Source organism: Stylophora pistillata, chromosome 1 (assembly GCF_964205215.1).
Source record: "Stylophora pistillata chromosome 1, jaStyPist1.2, whole genome shotgun sequence".
NCBI lineage: Eukaryota > Metazoa > Cnidaria > Anthozoa > Scleractinia > Pocilloporidae > Stylophora > Stylophora pistillata.
In genome coordinates, this window is record NC_142519.1 from 55684113 (window position 1) to 55710346 (window position 26234).

The 26234-nt window shown below is 37.6% G+C and overlaps 2 protein-coding genes and 1 long non-coding RNA gene across 6 annotated transcripts in view; all 3 read right to left on the reverse strand.

Annotated features, from left to right (window-relative positions):
• Positions 1-26234, reverse strand: part of LOC111347681 (uncharacterized) — a 41568-nt gene that overhangs the window by 3909 nt on the left and 11425 nt on the right. The window contains exons 8-10 of one of the 4 annotated variants that reach the window (XM_088733727.1): positions 18639-18671; positions 11689-11760; positions 1-206 (exon numbers count right to left, since the gene is read on the reverse strand). The exon at positions 1-206 is cut by the window's left edge and continues 3909 nt beyond it. In XM_088733727.1, coding sequence (XP_088589853.1) covers positions 1-206; positions 11689-11760; positions 18639-18671 — 311 coding nt within the window. Of the gene's footprint in view, positions 207-11688; positions 11761-15240; positions 17657-18617; positions 18672-26234 lie in introns of those variants that run through there. The other 3 variants (XM_088733722.1, XM_088733732.1, XM_088733738.1) reach the window with 3 other exon arrangements.
• LOC111347683 (uncharacterized) lies at positions 12898-14564 on the reverse strand. The gene is made up of 2 exons (XR_002696546.2): positions 14227-14564; positions 12898-14151 (listed from the first exon to the last, which is right to left on the reverse strand). It is a non-coding gene; the product is annotated as an uncharacterized LOC111347683 (long non-coding RNA).
• On the reverse strand, positions 18678-25073 carry LOC148743200 (uncharacterized). Its single transcript, XM_088733762.1, has 3 exons — positions 21576-25073; positions 21100-21171; positions 18678-20042 (listed from the first exon to the last, which is right to left on the reverse strand). The coding sequence occupies exons 1-3, from the start codon at positions 22786-22788 to the stop codon at positions 19795-19797; spliced, it is 1533 nt and encodes a 510-aa protein (XP_088589888.1). The 5' UTR covers positions 22789-25073; the 3' UTR covers positions 18678-19794.

Sequence of the window (26234 nt, forward strand, 5' to 3'; positions counted from 1 at the left end):
CTCATAAGTTGCAGCAGAACCATTTTTTTCTTTCCAGTGCAGGAGCATTTTATATCCCTTTCTAGGGAGGAGCCGATGTGACTCGTCTATTTCATCCAGCTTTGGTTCCTTGATTCCCAGACAGCCCCCAAGTGTTAACCAGACGTCACGCCCAAGATCTGAACCAAGAAGTTGCAGTTCAGAGGAGGTGGGTGTGCCTTGTTTAACTAAAAACATAAACAGCTTGTGGGTTCGATTGTAACAAGCAAAAACTTAAAATGAAGTCATAAATATGTACTTGGAAAAGTTGATTTGCAGTCTATCACAAATACGTAATCTCCAAGTTTTGAAGTAGGAGGTTCCAGTTCATCGTTGCTAGTTTTACCTTGTTTGACTATAAATATAAATTCAGAGTCATCGACTTAATTAACTGGTTATCGAGTTAATTAACTGATTAAGATCGAAAATCAAGTCAAAGGAATTAAGGTGATTCTTCAGTATTGCATTATGCATTCTCTAATGCGCATAAAAACACAATCAGGCAAATTAGCAGACGCGCATTCCAAAAAAACGGTATTTTTTTCATTCAATGGACCAGGTTAAAAGGTAAGATGGTCTTTAGCTCTTGAACGAGCACGGTCACCAAATTTTTTGTTGTATCATGTCGGCGTACAAATTATCCCCTTTAAATTGAAGAAATTGAAAAAAAATTCATTGAAGGGATAAAAGATGGGATATCTTTAAAAGCAGGAACGGGGAATGGAGGGATGGGGAGATAAGGTAATGGGAAAATAAGGGATGGGGAAATAGGGTTATGGGAAATAAGGAATGGGGAATGGGGAATGGGGAATGGGGGAATAAGGGAATAGGGGAATGGAAGAGTGGAGGAATGGAAGAATGGAGGAATGGAAGAATGGAAGAATGGGGGAATGGAAGAATGGTGGAATGGAAGAATGGCAGAATGGGGGAGTGGGGAATGGAGAGTGTGGAATGGAGAGTGAGGAATGGAGAATGTCGAATGGGGAATGGGAATGAGGAATGGGGAAATGAAGAATGGTGAATGGGGAAATGGTAGAATAGGGAATGGAGAATATGGAATGGAGAATGTGAAATGGGTAATGGAGAATGGGGAAATGGAGAATGGAGAATGGAGAAATGGAAAATGGAGAAATGGAGAATAGGGAATGGGGAATGGGAAAGTGAGGAATGGACAAATAGGGAATGGGGAGATAAGGAATGAGGAATGGGGAAATGAGAAATTAAAATAAAGAATCTGTAATAGTGGGAATCTTGAATGGAGAATGGAGAATGGAGAAATGGAGAATGGAGAAATGGAGAATGGGGAATGGGAAAGAGAGGAATGGAGAAATAGGGAATGGGGAAATAAGGAGTGAGGAATGGGGAAATGAGAAATTAAAATAGAGAATCTGTAAAAGCGGGAATCTTGAAAACGAAGGATCTTTAAAAGCGAGAATCTTTAAAACAAGAAATCTTTAAAAGCGAGAATCGTTAAAATGGAGAGTCTTTAAATGCAGAAATCTTTAAAACGGGGGAATCTGAAAAGCGATAATCTATAAAACGGGAAATCTTTAAAAGAGGGAATCTATAAAACGGGGAAACTTTGAAAGAAGGAATCTTTAAAATGGAGAATAATTAAAGGTGGAAATCTTTAACAGCGGGAATTTTTCAAACGAAGAACCTTTAAAGCCGGAATCTTTAAAAGCAGGCATCTTTAAAACGAGGAATCTTTAAAAGCGGGAATCTTTAAAACGGGGAATCTTTAAAACGTAACAACTTTTTTTCTTTAGCGAATGGTAGTGGCACTTGATTATCTTTTTTATTAGCAAGAATGGTAAGTCAGTCATCAGCCCTATAAGCAATTATGATCGAATACTCTGATGTACATCGTTCTCTGGTATTATCCTCAGGGTTCAAAATAACAGCCGGAAATATTTAGCACACTTGCTGGCGATTTTTCACCAAAGAACTAGAATTTTATAGAAAATATTATGCTCATTGATCGTTCAACTGAAGTAAAAGTTGCTGTCGTGTTATGGTGAACATTTCATATCAGACAATAAGGCAGCCAAGAAATTTTTTAAAAGCTTTTTGGAAACGTAAACGAGTCTAAAGTTTCGAGGTTGAAGCGTGCTACGGGTAGTGTTTTTGTTTACAGTGTTCAGCTTTCTACGTATTTGTTCAAAAATATGTTTGAATATTTGTTCGTAAGCCTTTTAACTACCTTTACAAATAAAAATGTTTCGGCGAAACCTCTCTTTAATTTGAAGAACCCGAATGATTTAGGGCTACAATTACGAGTTTAATTACGGGAAAATCCTCCTTGAACTTAACAATTTGATAGCGAGTGAGTTATAAAGAAAACAAATGTTATTCAAATTAAAGAGAAAGCTTTGGCTGAAACATATTTATTGGTAAAGGTAGTTAAAAGGCTTCCGAACAAATTTTCAAACATTTTTTGAAAAGTAACTGTCACGATGTGACACCTGTCAATTGAAGAGGAAAGAAGCATACGCTTTTGAAGAAACAGCAGTAATGGTGTGACAAACACACACGAGTTAACTGATCATGCGACGATTTTCTCGTAAAAAGAAAAACAGAGATCTTACGGAAAGTATTTTTTATTTCCAACAACGATTAATCTTCGAAGATTTACCTCTGTTCCGTTTTAAAATGTCACGGAAAGTCAAATTGTAAGTGAATGCAAATATGTGTTTTGGAGTTGTTAGTCTGCTTGTTTGTTTTCTGTAATGGCGTGTGTAAATCGGTGTTTCTTCCACCGAAAAGCTGAAGTCAATGAGACTCTTTCTACCTAGATACAAGGAGATTTAATGCGACTTTTATTCATCGAATTCCTGCGTTTCTGCCGTGAAATTTAAGACGAAAGTGTATTTCTAGATTTTGAACTGCTGTTGAATAAAATTCTTTCTTTGTTAGCCTAAACTTATAAAATCGTTTGTATCTGGCGCATGTCAAACCCATTTGCAGCCTAAAGGTCAAACAGGGATTGTCACTCACTGAATTGGCTCGCCATTAAGTCTTGTGATCGCCTTCGTATGAAATTGTTTTTTTTGCTGTTGTTGTTGTTAAGTCCGCGTTTTACTAGTCCGCGTTTTACAACTCCACGTTTTACAAGTCCACGTTTTACAAGTCCGCGTTTTACAAGTCCTCGTTTTACTAGTTCTCGTTTTACTAGCCCGCGTTTTACTAGTCCGCGTTTTACTAGTCCGCGTTTTACTAGTCCGCGTTTTACTAGTCCGCGTTTTACTAGTCCGCGTTTTACTCGTCCGCGTTTTACTAGTCCGCGTTTTACTAGTCCGCGTTTTACTAGTCCGCGTTTTACTAGTCCGCGTTTTACTCGTCCGCGTTTTACTAGTCCGCGTTTTACTCGTCCGCGTTTTACTAGTCCGCGTTTTACTCGTCCGCGTTTTACTAGTCCGCGTTTTACTAGTCCGCGTTTTACTAGTCCGCGTTTTACTAGTCCGCGTTTTACTAGTCCGCGTTTTACTAGTCCGCGTTTTACTAGTCCGCGTTTTACTAGTCCGCGTTTTACTCGTCCTCGTTTTACTAGTCCGCGTTTTACTAGTCCGCGTTTTACTAGTCCGCGCTTTACTAGTCCGCGCTTTACTAGTCCGCGTTTTACTAGTCCGCGTTTTACTAGTCCAGTCCAGTCCAGTCCAGTCCAGTCCAGTCCACGAAATACCATATGCCAACGTTTACTGCGCTTTGTTGGAAAAGGAATTGCCGCAATGAGACATGTTGATCGAAAAGAAAGATTCTGATGCTGGAATTATTTTAGCAATTTAAGAGGCTGTCCGCGTAAGAACCGACCACTTGAATTTCGGCCGATCACAGAATTCCTTCAGATTTTTACTGTGAGATATTTGATCTATTCTATCGGCAAAAATTGTAGTTATTTGGTTCGTAATGCTATTTTATCAAATTTTTGGCGACGAGATGTGAGAACGGTCAAAAACAAAGAAAATTGTTCATTTCAGCGTTTCGCTAGAGGCTCCAAAAACTTACGCATTTGTTCTAATCGCCTAAATCGGACATGTAGTATTATTTACATCTCTTCTGTAGAGTAATAGCAAAATATGCAAATGTTGACCAAACAATTAAGAATTACGCTACAGGTGGTTTGCACGTTACGTCATCGCCGCCATGTTGGTGGACGTAATCAATAGATGTCTCATTAGCTTCTTTTGTTCGTCCACCAGCATTTGTCCCTTTCACCATTGCTACCTGTGTCTCCAGAGATTGATTGCAAACCACCTACATACTTACATACATACATAACCTTTATTAACGTGTCTAGTCGTTCTACATCCTCGGAGACCCTGGGGCAGTGAGTCGATTTCAAGTTAGGGCGGAAGAGCCCCTGGGGACATTGTCTTACAAGACAAGTTCCGAATGGTCGTAGTCGTTCTGGCATCTGATTGGTGCCAGAAAATCTTTGTGCTTTCCTGCCCAATCAGAGTCAGGTGTGCTTTAGAGTCTTTTCGTGTGTTTTAACACCGACCTCTACAAGAAGCTCAGTTGCTCGCCATGTTTGTTTGGGCTGTGCGACGGAGCCTTGCTCGAGGTGAAAGGCTTCAGTCTCAGCACACAATGCAAGAGAAATCGATCAGATCGTCCGCGAAAATCTTACCGGAAATTATACTGAATGCTTTCGCAGGTATCACAAGAGAACGTGTTTAAAAGTTTGCGAGGTTCGCATAAAACATGATGGTTGCAGGCATTCATATGTCGCTTTAAACGTTAGACGAGATGTAAGCTGAAATCTTCCTAGATTCTATGTATAATTTGCTGTTACTGAAACTTTGCTAATCCCGTGAAGTTATTTCGTCGCACAGACCACACAGGTATGTCGAACAACTGGCGCTTCCGCATCTTTCTGTGCGCGCCAAAATCTAATCTCCTTTGGCTAGTTGTTTCGGTAAGGTTCAGGGTTTTTTTAAAAATGATAATGAATAATTCGGGTGAAAATGTTTCAGATCGTTGTCGAGTATGCTCTTCCGTTTTTATCACCATTAAGAGAAAAACAAATCTTAATGGCGAGTTCATGAAAATATTTGAAGAAGTTTTCAAGGTTTTACAAGATGATGGTCTTCCGCGTGCATTTTGGGACACTCGTCGCTATAGAATTGAAACATCATGGAAACGTAGTTGTAACAAAGAGGCATCGATAAAACTTTCTCGTGGGCAGAGCACCCAAACAAGAAAATCGAATTGTTGCTGTTTCCCATTTTCTACTGGAGGAACATTTGTCAAGGTATGCACAAATGCAATACAACCTATGTTGAAAAAAGAAAAGAAAAGCTAAGTGGGTAGATGACCCTGTACTAAGCTGACATTTACAATAAAGCAAACCCGCCCTTTCCATCCAATATTTCTTGGTCTTTGGTTTCGTTTTCCCCAATGAAAGCAGCATCGATTCCCAATGATCTAAGGTATTTAGCTTGGTCTTCAACAATCGACAAAAGAGGTGAAATGACAAACACCAAGAGACTAGAAGAGAATCTGTAGCCTTTCGAGCTCAAGAATTTGAACACTCTAGGCCGCAGTTGAAAGATTAAACTCTTTCCAAACCCCGTCGGTAACTGTCCTATAACATCTCTCCTTCCCACGATGTTCTCGATAATACGTTTTTGTTCAGATTTCAATTCGATAACCGGAAACACAGCTAAGCTTTCTCTTAGCGCTTGCTGGAGGTCGTCCACGAAGTTAACGTTCTCTGCAACCTTTGCCATATTGTGAAAGACTTTGCTACAAAGCGAAGACTAGATTTTGGCGAGCACACAAAGCTACGTAAGCATAAGCCCAAGTTGCTCGACATAACTGCGTGGCCCTTGCGACGAAATAACTTCACGGGATTGGCAAAGTTTCAGTAAAGGCAAATTATACAAAAAATCTAGAAAGATTTCAGCTTACATCTCGTTTGACGTTTAAAGCGACATATTAACGCCTGCAACCATTATGTTTTGTACGAACCTCCCAACTTTTAAACACGTTCTCTTGTGATACATGCGAAAGTATTCAGTATAATTTCCGGTAAGATTTTTGCGGACAATCTGATCGATTTCTCTTACATTGCGTGCTGAGACTGAAACTTTTCACCACGAGCAGAGCTCCGTCGCATGGCCCAAACAAACATGGGGAGCAACTTAGCTTCTTGTCTATGTCCATGTTAAAACACACGAAAACTCACGTCACTCTGATTAGGCAGAAAAACACAAAGATTTTCTGGCACCAATCGGATGCCAGAACGACTACGACCATTTGGAACTAGTCTTGTAAGACAATGTCCCCAGGGGCCCTTCCGCCCAAACTTGAAATCGACTCACAGCCCCTGGGTCTCCGAGGATGGTCGTTCTAGTGCCTGTAGGCACTGATTGGGGACACCCTAAAACTACATAATATCATTAATACAAATTAATAAATACTCTAAAACTAATATACTAATCAATGGCACTAATTGGGGACATCCTAAAACTACATTACAGCGTTGAAAAAAAAAAAATTAATAAATACTTTAAAATATAGAAAAAGCCGAAAATCAACACTACTCAAGTAAAGCGTTCGGTGGCACCACAAGGCTAAGTTTTCCATTTCCTCTATACCTATTTTGAAAATACCACACAAACTGCACTTACCAAATTTGAGCGGGTGTGCTGTTGTTCCAGGACGCTTTTCTCAAAAGTATAACGGAATCTGGAGTCCTGACTACTATCTGTGTTTAGTATTAGGGCTGGTGTACCGAAATCAACAAAAACATTTTTGGCAACTAGTCTTTTCGAGTTACACGAGCTCGATGAACTTTACTAATTTTCAACGATGAAAGTGCACATGACTTAATCTTTGCATATTTGGTCACTCCATTTCTCGCTCAAAATCAATATTCGAGGCAGTGCTTATTTTGAAAACTAGCACTGTTGTTTTGTTAAGGTGAGGATGTCCATAAATTCATCCAAACTTACCCCAAATTTAGCAATTACGAAGATACAAATGAACATCTTCTACGTGACATAACATTTAACTGTCTAACGCGGGCTAAAACATGTTGACAAAATTCCATTGAGTTAGTCTTGACCGCTGTCTTATGCTATAAAAAACTAAAATTGCTGTCACTTACGGGCTAAGAAACGCTCATTCAAAATATGTCATAATGAAGAAAACTTCATGTCTCACCAGAGCTTGAGAACATCTCCACGAGAATGGGTAGATTCATGCAGTCTTGTGTCACGCTCCGTTTACATTGAGAATTGATGTCACGTATCCATTTTTGACTACATAGCACGCAGTTATTTTAAAGTTGTCGAAATAAATTGTTAATGTCAGGAGTGATATTTCTTCCTTTCATTTCAATTTACACTAAAATTTACCTTATCATGTAACAGAATATGTAGTTTTATGGAATACATATTAGCAGTGCTGATTTCAGGCAGAAAGCTCGTCGGAATGTCATTGTTTTTAGGTGATACCGTTAGTACAATACAAGCATTATTCATTTTTATTGTCGTCTTTTGATTTTGAATATCACCTCCAGGTTTTATCTTTTTTCATTATTTCCTTTTTGTTTTGTTTTATTTTCGTGTGTGTGTGTGTGTGTGTGTGTTTTTTCTCCATAATGTTTCAATAATTGGGCTAATTGAAATAATTGAATTTGCAAATGTTTTACGCAAGACGTCCAAAATATTTACTTCGCGAAAGGGATAAGCTTTTTATCGAGAAGATTCGCACCGTTTGCCTTCAAGATGGCGGGATTGTGTTCGTTTTCAAGCGTTACCGGTGGAAAATGTGGAAGTAGCCAAGGGTGTAAAGATTTTGTAGCTTTGAATAGCTGTAACGCTGATATCAGCGCGCATTTACACCCCAAATCAGTGAAATTTACCTGGGGAGCGATGAAGCAGGATGTTAACACAACACTGACTCTCAAAACGTCCTGTTAAAGGTACAACTGCCTGCGTTTGCTCGACAAACGAAACCAAAAAAACACGAAGTACAAAAGATAGACGATTTTAGTAAACGTCACAACTTCAAGTTTGAGAGGGAAGGATTGCGAAAATGGAGAACTTATGGCATCGGGCAGGAAAAGTTGACTCCTTACCAAGATTTAGTCGTCAGGCCTCAAGGTCCTACAGGCCTCGTTTTAAATGAAAAATTACTTCCGCTCAACAAAATAGTAATAGTTCCCGGATGAAAGTTCCCGTATTGAAACGAAGGACTGGCTAAGGAAGACTCAAGTGCAGGGGTTTTTCTCGAGACTGCCGGCCACAAGAAGAAGACAGGAAAGCCAAGAAATTGAGGTGGAGGAAATATATGCAGAGGAAGAGGAGCAAGAAGACGTGAAATGCTGGAAAACGCTGCCGGTCAGCTTGGTCTAAAGAACCCTATTTGTCGTGACTCGTACTGCTTGTCTGACCTCTCCCGCGATAAGAAACTTGAAACTTTCTGTGCGGTCAAGCTTAAGGAGATACTTAGATTTTTTGAGATTCTGTATGGTTGCCGAGATAGGAAAGAAGATCTGGTAACTAAACTTTCCACATTCTTAGAGGGATGTGACTGTAACTGATAGGAAAAGGTCTAAGCCCTTTAATAAGAATGTACTACATCATTTTACCTGTTTGGTAAGGACTGGTTCAGCGTACACGGGGTTTCAAGTACTTTTTATAGAACATATCGAGGAATAGAGTTTTACTTTTTTGGTAGCAGAGAGACGAGTTGATAAAACAAAGAAAATATGAAAATTTGAGGAAAATGGCGACAACGTAGAAGCGTAGCCGCAAATTCTTCCGCCGACACAAACATTAATGTTTTGAAATCTTACATGAGTCACGCGATGCAAATAGATCTCTACAAATTCGTTTACTCATAATCTATTATAACCAAGCATGAAAAGGCCATTTAAATTTTAAGAGACAAATAGACGGTGAACCTCCAGCGGTGATTATCAAAACTAAAAGGGAAAACTAAATTCATTAATCTTTTAGTGGCCACTGATTTTGTATTTCAATTTTTTACTTTACTTTTTGTTATTTTACGGTATTACGTAAAAACATGGGCATTTCAACGTGCTTGCCGCCTGAAATCGTCATCATCATGATTACGTCTTCAAACAATTTACATTTTGGTTCATGATGAGGTAAATGCTGGTATAAATTAGAGTGAAAATAGGAAAAGTATCAATCTTAACACAAACCATTTCTGTGCGATGATGTTAAATGTGGATTTGTGACATTCTTAATGTAAGAGCATGACACATGACTGAATCAACCCATTCTCGTGAAGATGTTCTCAAGCTCTGGTAAGACATTAAGTTCTCTTCATTACTCGGGGTTTCCGAAGGAAACGCCCGAGTTATAAATTCGGCTTGGTTTTGAAATTTTTTTTTTGCGATCAGTCACAAAACGCAGTTCCACTATAGCGCATGCCTGAAGTGCAAGCGCATGCGTAGAATAAACCTTAGAGTGCATGTTTTGAAGCAATGGGTGCCTTCGGGGACAATTCATTGCTTGATGTACTATACGCGAAAGAGAGTCGATGGCTGTTACGCTCAATATACATACAAAGTCACACACCGTTCGCGGTAGACCCACACTAAAACTTATGGAGCGTTTTGGGAAAGGGTCAGTCCGCGAACTTTACGAGAGATCAATTTACGAGCGATCCTTTATGAGTGAACCCTTTATCGAGAAATATCAAGCGAAACCTACTATATCAAACGAGCTATCTCATATTATATTTACATGTAAACACAACCGTGTACTTAGACGCGATCTAGAACCCAGTAGAATACCAGAAGCTACTCTGAAACGTCTCAGAAGAAAGGGCAGGAAACTGAAAGAATTTGTTTATGAGCGTATTCGTCCGAGCATACCGAAGTCCTCTTGGCTACGTCATGTGAAGGTTAGAAGAGTTACAAAGAATGTTTGTAAGCTTAGTACGAAGAGGGTAAGATTAAATAAAGTTACACAACATGAGAAGAAGTATTTGTTAATTTGTTCAGTGAGGGTTTATTAAGGTATAATTAAATTGAAGTATAGAGCAAGTCGGTATTTATCAATGTTTTCTTGTAATAGACCCATATGTCTTTATAAGAGTCAGGCACACGTATCAGACTATTGAAAATTTCAAATGAGTTCAGATATAGAGAAAAAACCTGGTCCTACTCCAATTTACATTTACCCTAGCAAAACAATAACGGCACCATATAGCCAAGCTAATGAGTTGGTATTTGGACAAAATTCAGGTCAATAATAATTTATATAATAACTTAATATTTATATTGCGCAAATTAACATGTGGATATGATCAAATGCGCATCACAACACTTTTCGGGGGACTTTGGCCGGACTGCATCAGCAGTTTACAAACAATCGAAGGAAAGTTATTTGAAGATGCCCCCTCCCCCCAATTCCTCGTAAACAGGCCAGACCACATCACAGTAATCTCGTGAGTGGGTTCTTTGACGTCCCTGCCTGACCAAATTAACTAATAAATAGATGCAGGAGACGGGGACAACAATGTGTTGTATTGAGTTTATGCTCCTTGATTTACAATAACAAACAAGGTATCAATTCTGTTAATGATCGTGTCGATAATGAATATTACAAATCATTTGAATTCAAGTTTGTCTCAGTTCACCAGACAATCGTTTTTAATGAATATTAGAAATCACTCGAATTCAAGTTTGTCTCAGTTAACCAGACAATCATTTTTAATGCAGACAGAATTACCCACACTTTTAAATGTGTTCGAGACTGACTATGAACTTTAATACAGTGAGAGCTACACTGGTATTTGTACTGTTTATCAAAAAGCTACAATAGAAGGATATCAGTACTGTACCTCCTTAGATAGAGCCTTTCAATCACTTATATCCGAAAATTTCAAAAATTTTGTCGTGACAATAGGGTGTACTGTAGTTGCTATTTAATTGAATTAAAGGTAATGTGGGCTTGAAAATATTCAATTCTAATGCATGAGATATTTATGGATTTGTTCAAATAGCATAAATCTGACATGTGATATTATTTTACATCTCTTCTGTCGATTAATAGCAGTATTCTACCATAAATATTTGAACAAATGCTCAAGTTTCTAGAGCCACCAGCGAAACGCTGAAAATTAATGCTGAAATAAAAATTTTGTTTGTTTTTGACCGTCCTTACATTTCGTTGCCAAAAATTTGATAAAATAGCATTACGAACCAAATAAATACAATTTTTTTCGATAGAATAGATCAAATATCTCACAGTAAAAATGAGGGAATTCTGTGATTGGCTGAAATTAAGTGGTCGGTTCTTACGCGGACAGCCTCTTTAATTATGTTGAGTGTTGAAGATGTGCTGAGTGCCCTTCCATTGTAGCGCAGTTTTACTTGTGTCAACTATCATGAATTTCAATGGATTCACATGCGTGAAATTGAAAAAAGAGCAATTTCTCCAAAGACCGTTCGATTATTTGGTCGACTTAATTTCACGCTTTCTTCATTTTAAAGATTCTTGCTTTTGAAGATTCCCGCTTTTAAAGATTCCTCATTTTTTGTGTATTTAAATGAGTTGTTTTATGTGTTGAAGTTATCTCACAAGGGCCCAGTTCTCGAGGATAGGAAAAAATCATAATGCTTTGTAAAGGAGTTTAGGCTCCCCCTGTAACTCTGTAAATAAAAAGGCATATAATTCTTACTCTGTGGTCTGCCAGGTCCACTTGTAGATGGCTGCTGACTTGCATAAAAGTCAGTAAGCTCCTGGTCATAACCTGAGAGTCACAATAAACATGATAGTTATTAAGAAAACTAGTAAGAATATGTTTTAGAGTCACACATTGTGGAAATTTAAATGGAATAAAAAAATCAAGCTATTCTAGAACAGACTCTTTGGACTAACATATACAGAACTTGTTCATGGACTCTTAGACCTCTGACTTTTGGAAAAATTATTACGAGTTTCAATAGTCCATTTTACAGTTGCATGTTTGGTTGTCAAGCCTTTGAACAGGAGTAAGGCTGGGGGTGACCTTGATATTATACAAACGTTGCTGCTTTTCAAATGTAAATTATCTTGTTATCATGCTAACAAGATACTAGTCTCTATTACCACAAGGTCACCTGCAGCCTCTCTCCAAATCAAATTAATCTCCAAATTATCCCTGCTGATGTATACAATAAAAAAGTGTTAATTTTATATACATGTATATATTATGGTCATAGTGTTTTCCATAGCCTTTTTGCTCATCTGGTTACAGCTGTGTTCACCCGATGTTTACCCACTTAACATGATGAAAATAATATGAATAATTAACAAATATTCACCAAAGTGGAAGTGGTTAGTCGTGGATATGTACCGAGCCGCGAAGCGGCGAGGTAAATATGCACAGCTAACCACCGACACTTAGGTGAATAGTTGTTTTAGTATATACTAAAACAGTGAGATAATATACACCACCAAAAATTGATTTGAGTGATTTCTTCGCTTGTCAAAGATGCAAACCAGGATGCCATTTTTTCCCTGAGTTGCTTGGAGGTAAATAGCAAAGGATATTCAGAGTTTGACTACCCTTACCAAAACAACATATATGTTATATATATGTGACATTTATGTATCTGTAACATATATATGTCAAATTACTTTACATATATGTGACATATATGTATAGATTTTATAGCAACTGTACATATATTTTACATATGTGTAATATCTAACAAGGTAATTAAACACATATGTAACATATATGCAAATATGCAGTTGTATGCATACATATATGTCACATATATGTAATTCTATTAATATATTATAACACATATGTAACATATGCAAACATTCAGTTACATATGTGATATATATATAATGTATGTACCAGCTATCAATTAGATATCTGACATTATGAAATCCTAAATATAATTATAAACTTCATATTATTTAGTCACATGCAAAATGTACAGAACCCCAAAATCTAACATTAATCAGCACATTCAAAATTCATGCACCTCAATTTATACAGGTACCTATGTAACATTACTCTTATATGTCACATAATTCAGCAACAGTGAATTTATGCATTTACACTGTAAATATTGTCCATAATATGCTATAATGAACTTTATAATATAATGTTTCAATAATTTTAACCGTAGAAGCTTTTGTTCAGTCATTCCACACTGTACTCTTGGCCATCATCATATATAACTATAAAAGGACTACAATTTGTCAGGAGGTCATTAAAATAAATCTCAATTTCTCTTTAATTTTTTTCACCAGCAAATGCTAGAAGGACATTGTTACATTGCCAGAAAAAGTCACTCAGAGAAATTAAAGGTTCTCTTGAGAATTTTTTTGAAATTCTAAACGTGTGGCCACATTTTCCACAACTCTCAGCTACGTACAAACTACCTTAAAGCTAAGAAGGGTGGAGTTCTTGGGAATTTCTGGGAATTGAATTTGAGGCAAATTAAGTAACCCTGAAATCCAAATAATTCCAAGAAATTCTCAATACTGTACCTTGAATGTGAAGGTTTTAAGACAAGGAGTCCTTTAAATAGAGGCTTAAAACTGGTTCAACAAAAGATATGTTAAACAAAATATACCAGGAGATGTATATACCTGTACATGTTTATCATGAAATTTATTATTTAAACTAAGTTTTAGTAAATCTTAACATCAATATGCATTTTTTTCATAAAGCAGCAGTCAGTTACATTAAGTGCAAATTGTCAATTTAAATTCAATGTACTCATATCACAAATTTTCTTTCTAACCTCAAAGGCCTCTTGGATTCAAGTCGTAAAAGGTTTTCTTGTGATGCAAAATGTCTCGTGTCCGGAGATGTGCCACAATCATAATTCATAAACATAATCATAAGCATGGGTCAACGCTTCGCAATGTCCACATTCATTTGTAGGCAAGAATTTTAACGCACTATAATCGCTTCCTTCTCTTGTATATTAATGTTTCTTCGTTAGGAGACGCACTTGACTCTGTTGGCACCGCTGCTAGGTCAGTGAAAGCGAGAGCGAAAGACTGAGGAATCGAGATGGCTGTGTTGGAACGTGTCGCTGAACGCTTGTTACGGTCCAACTTCGTTAATTTGCGTACTGGTACACTGTGATCATCTAGGTGGCTCTTATACTTCCTAAGGTGGTTTAGCCTCCATCTGTCATAATAATGAGGGTAAAACACGTTTGTAATCACCTTCAAAATTGTGATTGCATGCCTTCTGTTGTTTCACCTTTGCCGTGAACACAAGTCAAGTCAGGGTTTCGAGTCTTTGTTTCCTCGACAGCTTTCGGCTACAAATCTTACATTTGTAGTACGTTCGATTCTTCTCGAGTATTTCTACGCAGAGTGAGTTCACATCATTAGTTAGTTCATCTTCAGAACATGGATCCAATCAATCCAAGGTAAAACGATCTCTCAAGACTGCAGTCAGGTAAGCCAGCGGATTCTCTTTACAAGCCAATGACAATCCCAAGATGTCCACGTGATCATCTCGTAACAAAGAAAATCTATTTGGCGCTCATCTTTGAATGTGCTTTTCATCCGTTGATCGGTCGATCGTAGGTTAAGTTATTTCTTTTCTCGACTGTTGACATCTCTAAAGAAGGGTTTTACCGTTGTTCAATGGGAAAACGAGAATAGCGCGAGTGTTGTAAATGCAAAGCAAGTCCTTGGCGCCGTGAAGTTAAAAGAAGGGATAACAGTTATCGACTGGCCGGTATAAGGGTCGAGCGGCCATATAAAACTACGGATTCTGAAAGTTTATGGTGAGTACAAATTGCGATATTTGGTAGGAATCGGTCACTTGCATGCCACAGTTTCTTAAGCTTACGCTTTACAATAAAATAAATCTATCATTAGGCTAAAGGTTTCAGGATTATTTAGTCGCGTTTGGCATTAGCTGCGAGCCCAGCAGGAAAAGAGAAGCAGCTGCGTACTCTGCAGTTTGGGATAACTTCATTGCAATTAATTATTACAGTTACAACAAGAATTTAATTTTATAAAAAAATCAATTATTTAACTGTAATTAAGCTCTTCACTCCTAAGAGTGTTCAGTCAAAATTGAGTAGAAATCTCTCAACTGGCAGAATCAACAAAAACAAACAACAGAGCATGAAGATGCTGCTTGACAGCTTACATTTGAATTTTAACACACAAGAGTTTTATCCAAAAAAGTTACAACCACATTAAATCAAGTCAAAGCCTGAGTCAGGGAGGAAAGGATAAAATATCATTTATATCATCATCTCAGATGAAATGATTCCTTTCAAGACTATTCTTTGACTGATAGTATTTATTGCAATAAACATAACCCAAGTTATTGCATTTCAGGGAAAAGAATCAACAGATTTTATTCACAATTTGTGTCAAACCAAATTTACTGATTCACTAGGGCTATTTTAAGTGAATAGCTGTAATTGAGGATGATTTTTACAAAGTTTTCAAGAAAAGAAAAAAATTTCATCTTAATATTACCACATGTTGATGTTAATATACAATAGCAAATAATTAACATGTAAACCTGAGTTAAGCATGTAAATAAATTTCATTGCCTACTTGAATTTATAGTTGAGAGTTACTGCATGTATTTATTTGATATTTAGTTGCCTTGAAGTATTCCTAAAATTCCCAGTAATTCTTAAACATTCCTAGAAATTCCTTAAAATTCCTTGGAATTTCCTGCAAGTTTTAGATTCACAATATTTCAGGGAAGCCATTGGTGCTCTGAGTTGGGATTCCTAGGAATTCCAAGTCCTGTTGGCTATGAATGTGAACTTTTTCTTGGGTTAATTAAAAAGTTTCTGATGCTACACAAGTAAAATACAGGTGCTTCTAGTCATGTGTTTGATAGTTAATAATGCAAAAAATATGAGAGACACATTTAGTGATTAATAGCTGCCTAAAATCATTATGTTAGCTTTGGAAATTGTCTAACTGCCATCAATCCTTCTTCATTTACAGCATTTGTTCAATCACAGTTCAAAGAGGAGAACAGTGTCACGAAAGTCCAAAAATCAATACAGGACAAATGTACCGGAAGCAGGAGAGGCATTTCCAAAACAGTGAGACAATAAGCTGAACTTTATTACTTGTAACTATATATTGAATGCAAACCAATTTTAAATTTCTACTGTATTTAGATCTATTTTGAAATACATGATTGTAATCACAGTCTCTTTAACTAACTTCAATTGACATGAATTTTTAATCATTCTGTCATTCTTCTTCTATAATTGTTTTAGTTGTTTCCATTGAGGACTGTTATAAGTATAAATTTAACTTTATTAGAACCTATTCTATTTTTATTGTATGTTGATGACATGCCTACTGTAGTTAAGAGTGTGTTTCTGGCTATGTTTGCTGATGATTCTTAATGTTATAAGATCATAAATAATATAAATGATTGTAACGATTAATTTTGCAAGAGGACTTGCAGTTGCTCTATGATTGGTCATTAGCAAATGAATTATATTTTCAGCCTAAAAAGTGCAGTAATCTACATATATCTAGCAAGAGCATACACCCCCATCGTAGCTATAATTTAAATGGTATAGATTTGGAGGTTGTCTCAAGTGAAAAAGATTTGGGGATTATAATTGCAAAGGACACCTGGAAAGAACACCTACTTATGATAGTTGCTAAAGCAAATAGGGTTCTAGGTTTTCTTAAACGAAATTGCACAGGGTTGGTTGGTGAGGGCCCACTTTTGCGACTTTACTGCTCCTTAGTGTGTTCCCATTTTTGTTATTGTTCTCAGCTGTAGGCACCTCAGTCTAGTATTAGTAATTTACTCTTAGTAGAAAGGGTACTGAGAAGAACCACACATTTTATTGTTTATAGAAATAGTACCCCATCCTATATGGATTGTCTTGTTAGGCTTAAACTATTACCACTTAACTATTGGTTGGAGTATTTAGATCTCATATTTTGCTTTAAATGTCTTCATGGACATATAGATCTAACCCGACCGATTGATAATTATTTTTCACCTGTTACCAGTCAGACTTGCCGAGGATGCTCAGCTTTTACCTTTAAGCTAAATATGAGCAAAACATCTACTTTTCGAGACTTTTATTTGATTAGAGTTATCCCCTTGTGGAATAATATTCCAGTTGATGCTAGGCAGTCAGAGTCCCTTGGCTCTTTTAAATGCAAGCTTAAAGTGCCCCTGAGACGAAAATTGACCATTTTATTTTGGCCTAAATTGTTTACAATGTTGAATTGGGTCAAGTTATGACCCTTTTTTCCATTGAAAACTCAAAACAAACCTTTGATGACCAATTTTTACCGCTTCAAAGTCGTCCAAAAATTGTTCGCCATTGCTGAGAATATGTTCCAGCCGAGCCCGCAAAAACATGACGTCAAAGGCTCAACAAACTTATGCTTTGCTTTGTTACAACTCTCTTTGTTCACTGCACAGAGAATAACACATATTACTTTTTTGAGAACTGCTTCGTTGTCAGTCGAGAAATGTCGACTTTTTCAGACGATGAATTGTCCCAGAAATAATCTGAAGCTTCTGTGGATAGTTTTGCGCCAACAAACGATGAATTTTTGCCACGCGAATAAAGACAGAATGGCACGGACTCCCCATGTGGCTTTTGTGGTTGCATTGCTTTACTGCCTTCGAACTGTATTTTTGCTTGTCGTAAGGGATTTTCCTTTTTTTGTAAGAAATGATCGGGTGATTAGTAAAAATAGTTTTCAGCAACGGCTAATTGTGTATCCGAAGGCGGATATTGGGAGTTTGTGAAAGCCATTTCTAAGCCATCAATGTGTTTTCCCCGATGCATTTGGTCAATGATCTCATTAACCTTTTCCTACGTGCTTTTTACTATCGGTGCTCTGAGATGTTTGAAGTGCACTCTGTTGTTGAGTTGCACTTTGGCCTCTTTTGTTTTTTCTGTCCTATTCATGATGACTATTGTTGTGTTGCTTCGGTGAGGTTCAAAGCAGAATTTATTTCAACTCTTTTAGAGCCGTGACTTCATTGCGTTACAAAGTATTTTTTGGCTTAGATGCAGTCTGCAAGTAGCGTTATGACAATTTTTCAAGTAGCTCTGAAGGGCAGTAGAAGCCTCAACCAGTGACATTTCGCAAAGAAGTAATTAAGAAGGGTTATCATCTTGCCAAAAAATACATTCAAAATACATATACAAAAATACATTTAAATATTACAAATTAGTATATTACAAAGGATTTTGGCCTCCCCTTCTTTCTTGAGCCTTATTAAAATAGTAACTTTACGAGAGATACTATTTTTGAAAATAGTTGATTTTGCAAAATAGCAACTCTTCTTAAATTACTACTTTGCAAAATGACCTAAAATCCTTATTATTAATTAACGATTACTTCATAATCCTTGTGAGTCATCTTAACCTTATTAGAAAATATATCAGCATTATCCCTTCAGTTTGTTAGATCTTGTTTGGTTTTGTTTCGTTTCGTATTGCAAAATATTAAGCCCCACTAGCATGGTATACTCTGTTACATTCTATACCATTAAATAATCCCAAAGCCATCAAGTAACAGTCCTAAGAAATGTTGGCAAAATTCAAGTGAAGATTTGGGTCAATGAAAATGTGTTAAATATTGTTGATGTGGGCTAAATATTAGTCTTACATTGTGAACTGCCACACTCACTTGTAGATGGCTCCTCACCAATCTCCCAGTCACCTGCAAGTCACAATAACTATTTTTAGACAATTATCAGGATCAGTTTTTTACCACAACTAATAAAATCAGAGCTAAAACACAGTCAGGTGACATTTTTCATTAAATGTTTGGTACTAGGCAGGAAAGACTATCTTTGATCTAATGCTCTACAGTCAGTACTGTCTGCTTAGCCAAAATCTTATTAAACAATTAAAGCAATCAGTGAAACCCAACTAAGTACCATGTAACATCCCAGATAAAATCCAGATGCATAAGTGTAAAGCCCAATAATTAATAATGGTAATTGAACTGAGTGGAGTGCAATTTGGGCTGAAATCATATGCATGATTTCAAACTCGAATGAGCGCTGCACGCTCGTTTGATTTAAAATCACAAGTATGATTTCAAACCAAAATTGCATGACACGAGGTTCAATTAGCACTTTATTACATCCATTTTGAAATCGCCCAAATACAGGACTTGTTCAATTTAAATATTTTACTGATGCAGGACTGAGCTGGTTTATAAAAAGGGGAACTGGAAATGCTTTTACATCTTACTTTGTATGCAAAACAGAAAGACTTTGATATCATGCGCCAAAAACTCAGTCAAGCATAAAATGATGCAATTTAGAGCCAAAAATGGTGTGATTTGGGAATAAATCGCACCAATTATAACCGATCAGATTACAGGGACTGCCAGTTATTTCAAAATGGATGTAATAAATCATTCAATTGCCTAACTTAACCAAAAATGATAATCTGAATTAAGACAGTACTATAGCTGTCAATTAGGTAAAAATATTCTCAGATAAATTTTGTCCCTTTTTATTCCATGAAGCACCATGCAGCTGTATTTGACTTCATAGCCCAATAATTTAATCTATTGATGTTGCCACAACAAAAAGCCACCTGAAAACTGTAATTGATGATTATTAATCCAACATTTCGTGAGCTTTTTCAGAGACCAAAACTTGAATACATTTGGATAAAAACTGCTGAGTTCAATTCAAAGCATATTACACATTTTCATGCATATTAAATACAAGTTTTTTATTCATATTTTGTGATAAATACAAAATTGATTATATGAAATTTTAAAGACCTTGATGAGCAACATCAAGTTTCAACAGCAGTCTTGAGTTTCATGTTGGACCTAACCCATTGAGCACACCTTTTACAATGTGGCAATAATTGAAAAGTCTATATCCTTCAAAGATGCTGCAACTTTTGCATATATATGTATTTTTACAATGCGGAATCACATTGCTTCTCTTGCAGTTACCACTTTGTACATGCAAGGTTGCTTTGAAGTTACCTTTGTGACGTTTAGGAGGATTAGGGCTACGTGAACCTTCTCTCCTATTGGAACTAATCTCTTCTCCTCTCAATTCTGCATGTAATACAATATTTCAGAGATGTTGTATACAGTTTACAACTTCTTTTTTTGAACAAAAGCACTGAATAGTTAAAAGTGTTGTGTGATATTTTTCTGCTTTATACTCAAGTGTAAATGTATGGTAACTTTTAAGTTAAGGGATTCTCTGAGCACATAATACTGATGAAATTACAAGTAGTGATGACTGGTTTAAATGTAGAGGGGGGAAGAAAAAAGTATCTTCTCTATCATACAGCCTCTTGCATTTACTACTATTTGCTTCCTAACATTTTTTTAATTTCCAAAATCCGATTTTAAGGCTCTACTATAACATTATGCTGTCAATATATATCATGAACTTACTGTAATTTCCGGCCGTTTACCTGCGCAGCCGATTACCTGCACCAGCCGATTATTGCATGCAGCGAAAAAAAAAAGTCAACAGATTAACTACACTGGTGGATAGCCCGCACCTTAAAAACAAAGGAAATTTGTACAAATGTGCTCTAGAATTCACAACGTTGCATACTTGACAGAATGCAAATTCGTGACCACATTTTGTGCGAACGATTGCTCAGTGCCATGTTGATTTCTCAAAAAAAATCGATATCTCTGGTTCTATAGGGCCTAACAAGTCCCTTAAAACAGGGAAATTCTCTTCAGCTGAAGCTAGTGTTAACTGGAAATTTGTTACTGATGCGCTGGTTATCATTGCTTTTTTTGGGTCACCATCAAGGTTTTGTTTACATGCGTGCCGATAGTAATTTGTTCATCACACAACTAACTGTGTGTGAAATAAACTCGAGTCGGCATCATGTTTTAGTGCTGCTTTGTGGCACTCTTAAGACAATAAAATTCATCTGAGAGAGGGAACTGCTAGTAGATTTCAAAATTGTCACATAACCCGCACCTTCCTATTACCTGCAGTGGTGCGTGTTTAAAGCAAAATCAACAGATTACCCGCGGGAAAACAGCCGGAAATTATGGTACATGTATTCATCTGAACTCTTATTCAATCAGCAGTGAGTTAGCCTTTCATATTTTCATAATTTAAATTACATTCCACATGTACCTTTGAGTTGACTAGATGAAGCCTGCTGAGGTGCAGTGTTCACATGTTGAATTGTAGAGACTTCAGCAAGGTCTGAAAAATTGTCATTATTGACATCATTTTAATCATCGATTTTTTTGGCGTCACTATTTATAAGGCACTCACTTGATATGAACTCTTATTACCAAGTACATATACATGTGCAGTGATTTGTGGAAATTGCACAGCAGGGTGAAAACATTTTTCTACCTCCTTCCCACACTATTGCTAAAATGCAGAAAACATCTACATATTAATCAGGATTATCTTTTTTTTCCATTTTCACCTCCAGGACTGAAGCTTCCACAGTCCACCCATGTGCCCTCCTTGCCCCTATGATAAATAAACTGGCTGGGTTAATTTGCAAGCTAGTTTACAAAGTAATGTCCCAGCTGAAAACTCGAGTTACTGGTTAATTAAGACACTGACAAGAATACACTGCACAACACTAAGCATACCATGTCTGTGCAACTTAAGCATTTCCTCTACAAGCTTTTCACATTGTGCTTTCCAAGGATATTCCTTGTCATAGTCTTCACGAAGACGCCTTGCTTCTTCAAGTCTAATCTTTCTTTCTTTACCTCGCACTTCTTTAATTGCTCTGGCCAAGTTGCTAGGGTCATCAGTGTTCACTTTACAACTGGTTCCACTTGGCACCTTTTCTAAGGCTTGAGCAAGCCCAGTGTTCCAGCCTATAAGTATTGGGAGGCCAGCAGACAGTGCCTCTAATGCTGTTAACCCAAAGCCCTCTGACCTTGATGGCATAATAACAAGATCTGCCTCTTGAAAATTTTCAGCAAGCCTCTCTCTGAATTTACAAAATGATCTGGTCAAAAATCTTTCTTCAAGAAGACCATGATCTTTTAACCTTTCTTTCACTTGATCATGCTTCTGATCTTGTACACCCACAAAAATCAAGTAGATAGAGTTATCGCTCTTATGCAATTCTGCAATAGACTTGGCAGCAAGATCATAACCTTTAAGGGAAGTATCTTCTGAGTCTGCACGGCCAAAGATAAGCACACGGAAATTCCTGCCTCCATTTGATGCTTGTTTGATGTCAACAAATTCCTTGAAAATGCCAGGGGTAAGGTCAAAAACTTCTTTATGAGGGCGTAACTTGGCATTGTATGCTTCTGTCAATTTTGGTCCGATGCCAACCACCATATCAGCATTTCTGCACAGCCTGACTTCTTCCTCAGACTTCTCCTCACCTTTAGCCCCAGCCCCTGGATATCTTTTGGAACTTGACAGTTCTTCAGGCTCTGTGTGCACCACTTGCACCCACTTGCATTTAAAGTTATCTCTTAAATACTCTGCTTGTTTTCCAAGCTTTGCACCATGTCCAATGACAAAGTCTGTTTTAAAGTTTGTAGGAGGAAATTTCCACCATTCCTCTTCATTTGGCGCCTGTGACTCGATTATTGCAACATTGCATTCTTCTGCCCTGTTTTTCTCTTCGCTATCACTTTTACGCATGAAAAGACTGACTTTCAGATTTTCAGATTTTGCTAGTTGCGTGGATAGCTCCCTGTTGATGGTGGAGAGGCCCCCTTTGTTTGACAGCCACTCATCTGCTATGAGGGTGACTTTCACAGAATCATTGCTTTTATAACCACTTGGCCTGCCATGAGGGGGGAAAAGCACATTATAGTTTAAAAATCTAAGCATCTTTTATCACTACATAACCTTGTCCATGTTTTTCCCAAGCTATACAAAAAACATACTTCAACAAGACACTGAACTTCACCAGTCTGACAAGTAGTCCCAGATATGATCCATTGAAAACATCGCATCCATTCATAAAAACAAATAAAAAAATCTCTGCCTACCAGACTAGTACTTTTTTTTATTTTCTCTGATTGTTAGTGACATGCAATTAACTAAAAGTAAGCAGAGAGCATATGCCACCATGAATTAAATTTGGAAGTAAAATTATGTCACTTTAAATGAACTTCCAGTCTGTTTGAGAGGAGTACATAATTATAAGTCATCGTTTGGTCTTGCTGCGGTCTTCCCAAAATGAATTCTCCTAAGAAGTATAGTTCACCGTCTGGGGGTGTTAAGGGTACTGTTCTCGATAAAATTCAATCAAAGGAGGATTTGGCCCCTATCAGTCAATCCTCTTCGTGCCCTTAGCACATAAGACTATTAAAGCCTAAATTTTACTCGCTTGCTGACAAGTTTCTCTTCCCCTCGATTTAAACGATCGAAATCGATTGGATTCGAACAGGTCGGGTAGGTAGACTTTATTTAGTCAGGGTGGCCCATTCAGCAACGAGGCTGATATCCAGAGGGGCCCTGGCTTTAAAGTCAAAACTGCACCAATGAAGTTTTTACATGTTTACAGCACGTTATCCCGCCATCCCTCAACGCCTGTGGTAAGAGCATTTAACTACTACGACATATGAAGTCAACTAGTTGAATGATACCGTTAAACTGAAAAGAGATTTATGTCACTGCCTCCACCAGATCCTACCGAATCAACTCTCCCCGCCAAAACAACGCTTCTTTGTCGCAGTGATTTCACTGCGAATTCCATAGTTTAAATTCTATCGAACTGCTTTCATATAAACAAATTCGTAAGGTTTTCCTGGTTCTTTTTTTTTTCAAAAGAAGTCTGACATTTGAAGTCCACGCCGGTGAAGCGAGTGAAGTAAGTTCACGGTACAGTACTAGTTTATCTATCAACACCTGTAAAATTGATTTCATTCAATTTAAACCCAGAAAAACACAGTGACGAATTTACAAGCCTCATCTCGTAGGTGTCAAAATAGCGTTTGATGACAATGTAACGAGCTTTCCTTACCTTTCTCCTGTTCCATCGCTGCTGTTGGTATCCGCCATTTTGTCACACACCGCGAGAACAGCCTCGAGCTGGAAACTAGCGAAGGTAGAACGGAGGCGGAAGTGCGATATGAGGTACCGGAAGTTATAGAGGAGTTTCAGAGTACCGCTTTGACATTAGCAAATTAAAAATCATAAAAACTCTTCTCTTAAAATTTTCTTATAGGATAAAATGTATGATACGTTCAGGGTGTCAAACAAGCCTAAAAATTGATTGAAGGGGCTAAGTTTCAAACAAACTTTGCTGCTGTGACGGTGGGAGGTATTTCAAGTTATAACTTTACCTTTATACATTGTCCTAGCATAATTTTTGGCATAATTTTGAAAATTGGGGCCGAATAATTTTTGCTCTCTTTATAAAAGTGGTACTGCTAGCATAATCGGCCTGTTTTTAATTTTGTTTTCTTGAAGGAAAATTACCAGAGTTATGACTTTATTGGTACATGGTCAAATTCGATCCTTGGTTCAGTCTATTGTCAATATTTTGCATCGTTTTTGAAGGAAGAAAGTTATCGCAATAATGAGTCGTTTATCGTCGGAAGGTTTAGGCAGACTGGAAATAAAGATTGCGTCGATCCCAGTTCCTACTTTCACAGGCAACAAAATGGTGACGAAGAATAACGAGAAGCTAGCATGGTACATAGGCCGCGGACATTATCAGCCGACATACCAGCCGCCTGATGGGGTTTACTTACTAAAGAATTTGTTTCTATTACGAGAGATATTAGGCAGTTGATGATTCAAACTTAAGCCGTTCTCCAAAGCAAATCTACACGCAAAGGGCAAACGCTTGAGACGCCAGCTTAAGGATATAGAATGGTTTCTACAGGGATAAACATCGCGAGCGATATTTCAAAACTTACTGAAATATTACGAGCCGCGAAGCGGTGAGAGATATTTGAGGAGTTTTGAAATATTACGAACCCTCTACATCACAACAGTTCGTCATCTTCAGTGGTCAGTCCTTTGATGACTGGAGAAGTTTGCCGTACTGAGCCCTGTTCACAAAGGAAGCGAGCTTTCTCTTCGAGTACTTTGCAGCTGCTAGCAAGCTCTCTGCTCTTGATAATGCAAATACTGCTACCTACTTTCTTTAAATGACAGTCCAGCAGGCACGCTAACATTACCTGCAAACTGTCTGGTTCAGTTATAGTCCGAACCGTCCTTTCTCACCCCAGCAAAAACTTCTTCCGCTTCACACCAACTTCCTTGGCTTCGTTGCTCACAATATCCGAACCAAATCCATTTTCATCCCAGGTAGTCCAAATTGTGAGCCAGGTCTCCTTGCTTGTCTTAGTATTTGAATTTTTCTGCTATATCTTGAATAGGACCTCCAGTCTTCCTTTGAAGTCGAGCATCATCCGCCCTGAAGCCAGCCTGGTACATGGCATGGGGTTATATCAAGTTAATCCAGCGAAAGAACAAGGCTTGTTCTTCAAATCAATCTAATAAAATTTTTGGGCTACTCAAACTACGAAATTTTAGGACCCAAACAAAAGTGGCTCAGAGGTCAAAACGCGCCACTCCTTGTCACGTAATTGGAGGTGAAAATCAACAATGCGCACGTGGAAAAGATAACAGACCGCTTTGGGAGCGAAATATCGTTACCAATCTGAATAAAAAGTTAACTTTAATCAACATTTGTCATTTCTGCTGCTCAGGTTACCTGAAATTTAAAATTTTAGCGGTTATTTTCCAAACAAAACAAGACAAAATGTGTTTTTGGCAAAGACGCGTGCTCTTGTAATTGTAGCCCAGGACGTGTGGGTCTGCCTGTCACACAATCCTTACTGAACATTTCGAGACAGCGAAGGGCAGTTCACGCAGCGAGTACACAATCAATATTTGGTGCTGATGCATGGTAGGTACAAATTTATAAACAATTGACAAATCAAAGTATAAATATGGCAAACATTTTTTTCACGGTTTGTATCCGTCCTTGGCCGCTTCGACTGGCACTCAAAAGGGAGTTTAAGCAAATCACTACGGCTAGCGGCTGGCGCTGCTTCGGCTACCGGAAGTAAAATTGTCCAGAAACGAGTCATTGCACATGTCAGTGGTTCTCATCCAGCCGTAGCGGGAAATCCTTCTACTCGAATGGGAAGGTTTCGGCGTAGTCTGTGGTACGTGAACTTATCTCGCTTCTTTCTTCGCTTTATACATTCTCCTGAGCAACTTTAACTATTCAGATACACTTAACATCTTTAAAAATAGCTATCGTGGATATTTATGAAGCTTGCTGTCCCTTACCGAGTGAATCTGCCTTTATT

Bases quoted from the DNA above. Each gene is read 5' to 3' on its own strand.
- LOC148743200 (XM_088733762.1), bottom strand. From the start codon at position 22,788: ATGCTTAGATTTTTAAACTATAATGTGCTTTTCCCCCCTCATGGCAGG. The intron at 21,172-21,575 runs GTATGCTTAGTG...ACAATTTTTCAG, and splicing joins GCTTAAGTTGCACAGACATG to ACCTTGCTGAAGTCTCTACA. The intron at 20,043-21,099 runs GTACATGTGGAA...TATTACATGCAG, and splicing joins TTCATCTAGTCAACTCAAAG to AATTGAGAGGAGAAGAGATT.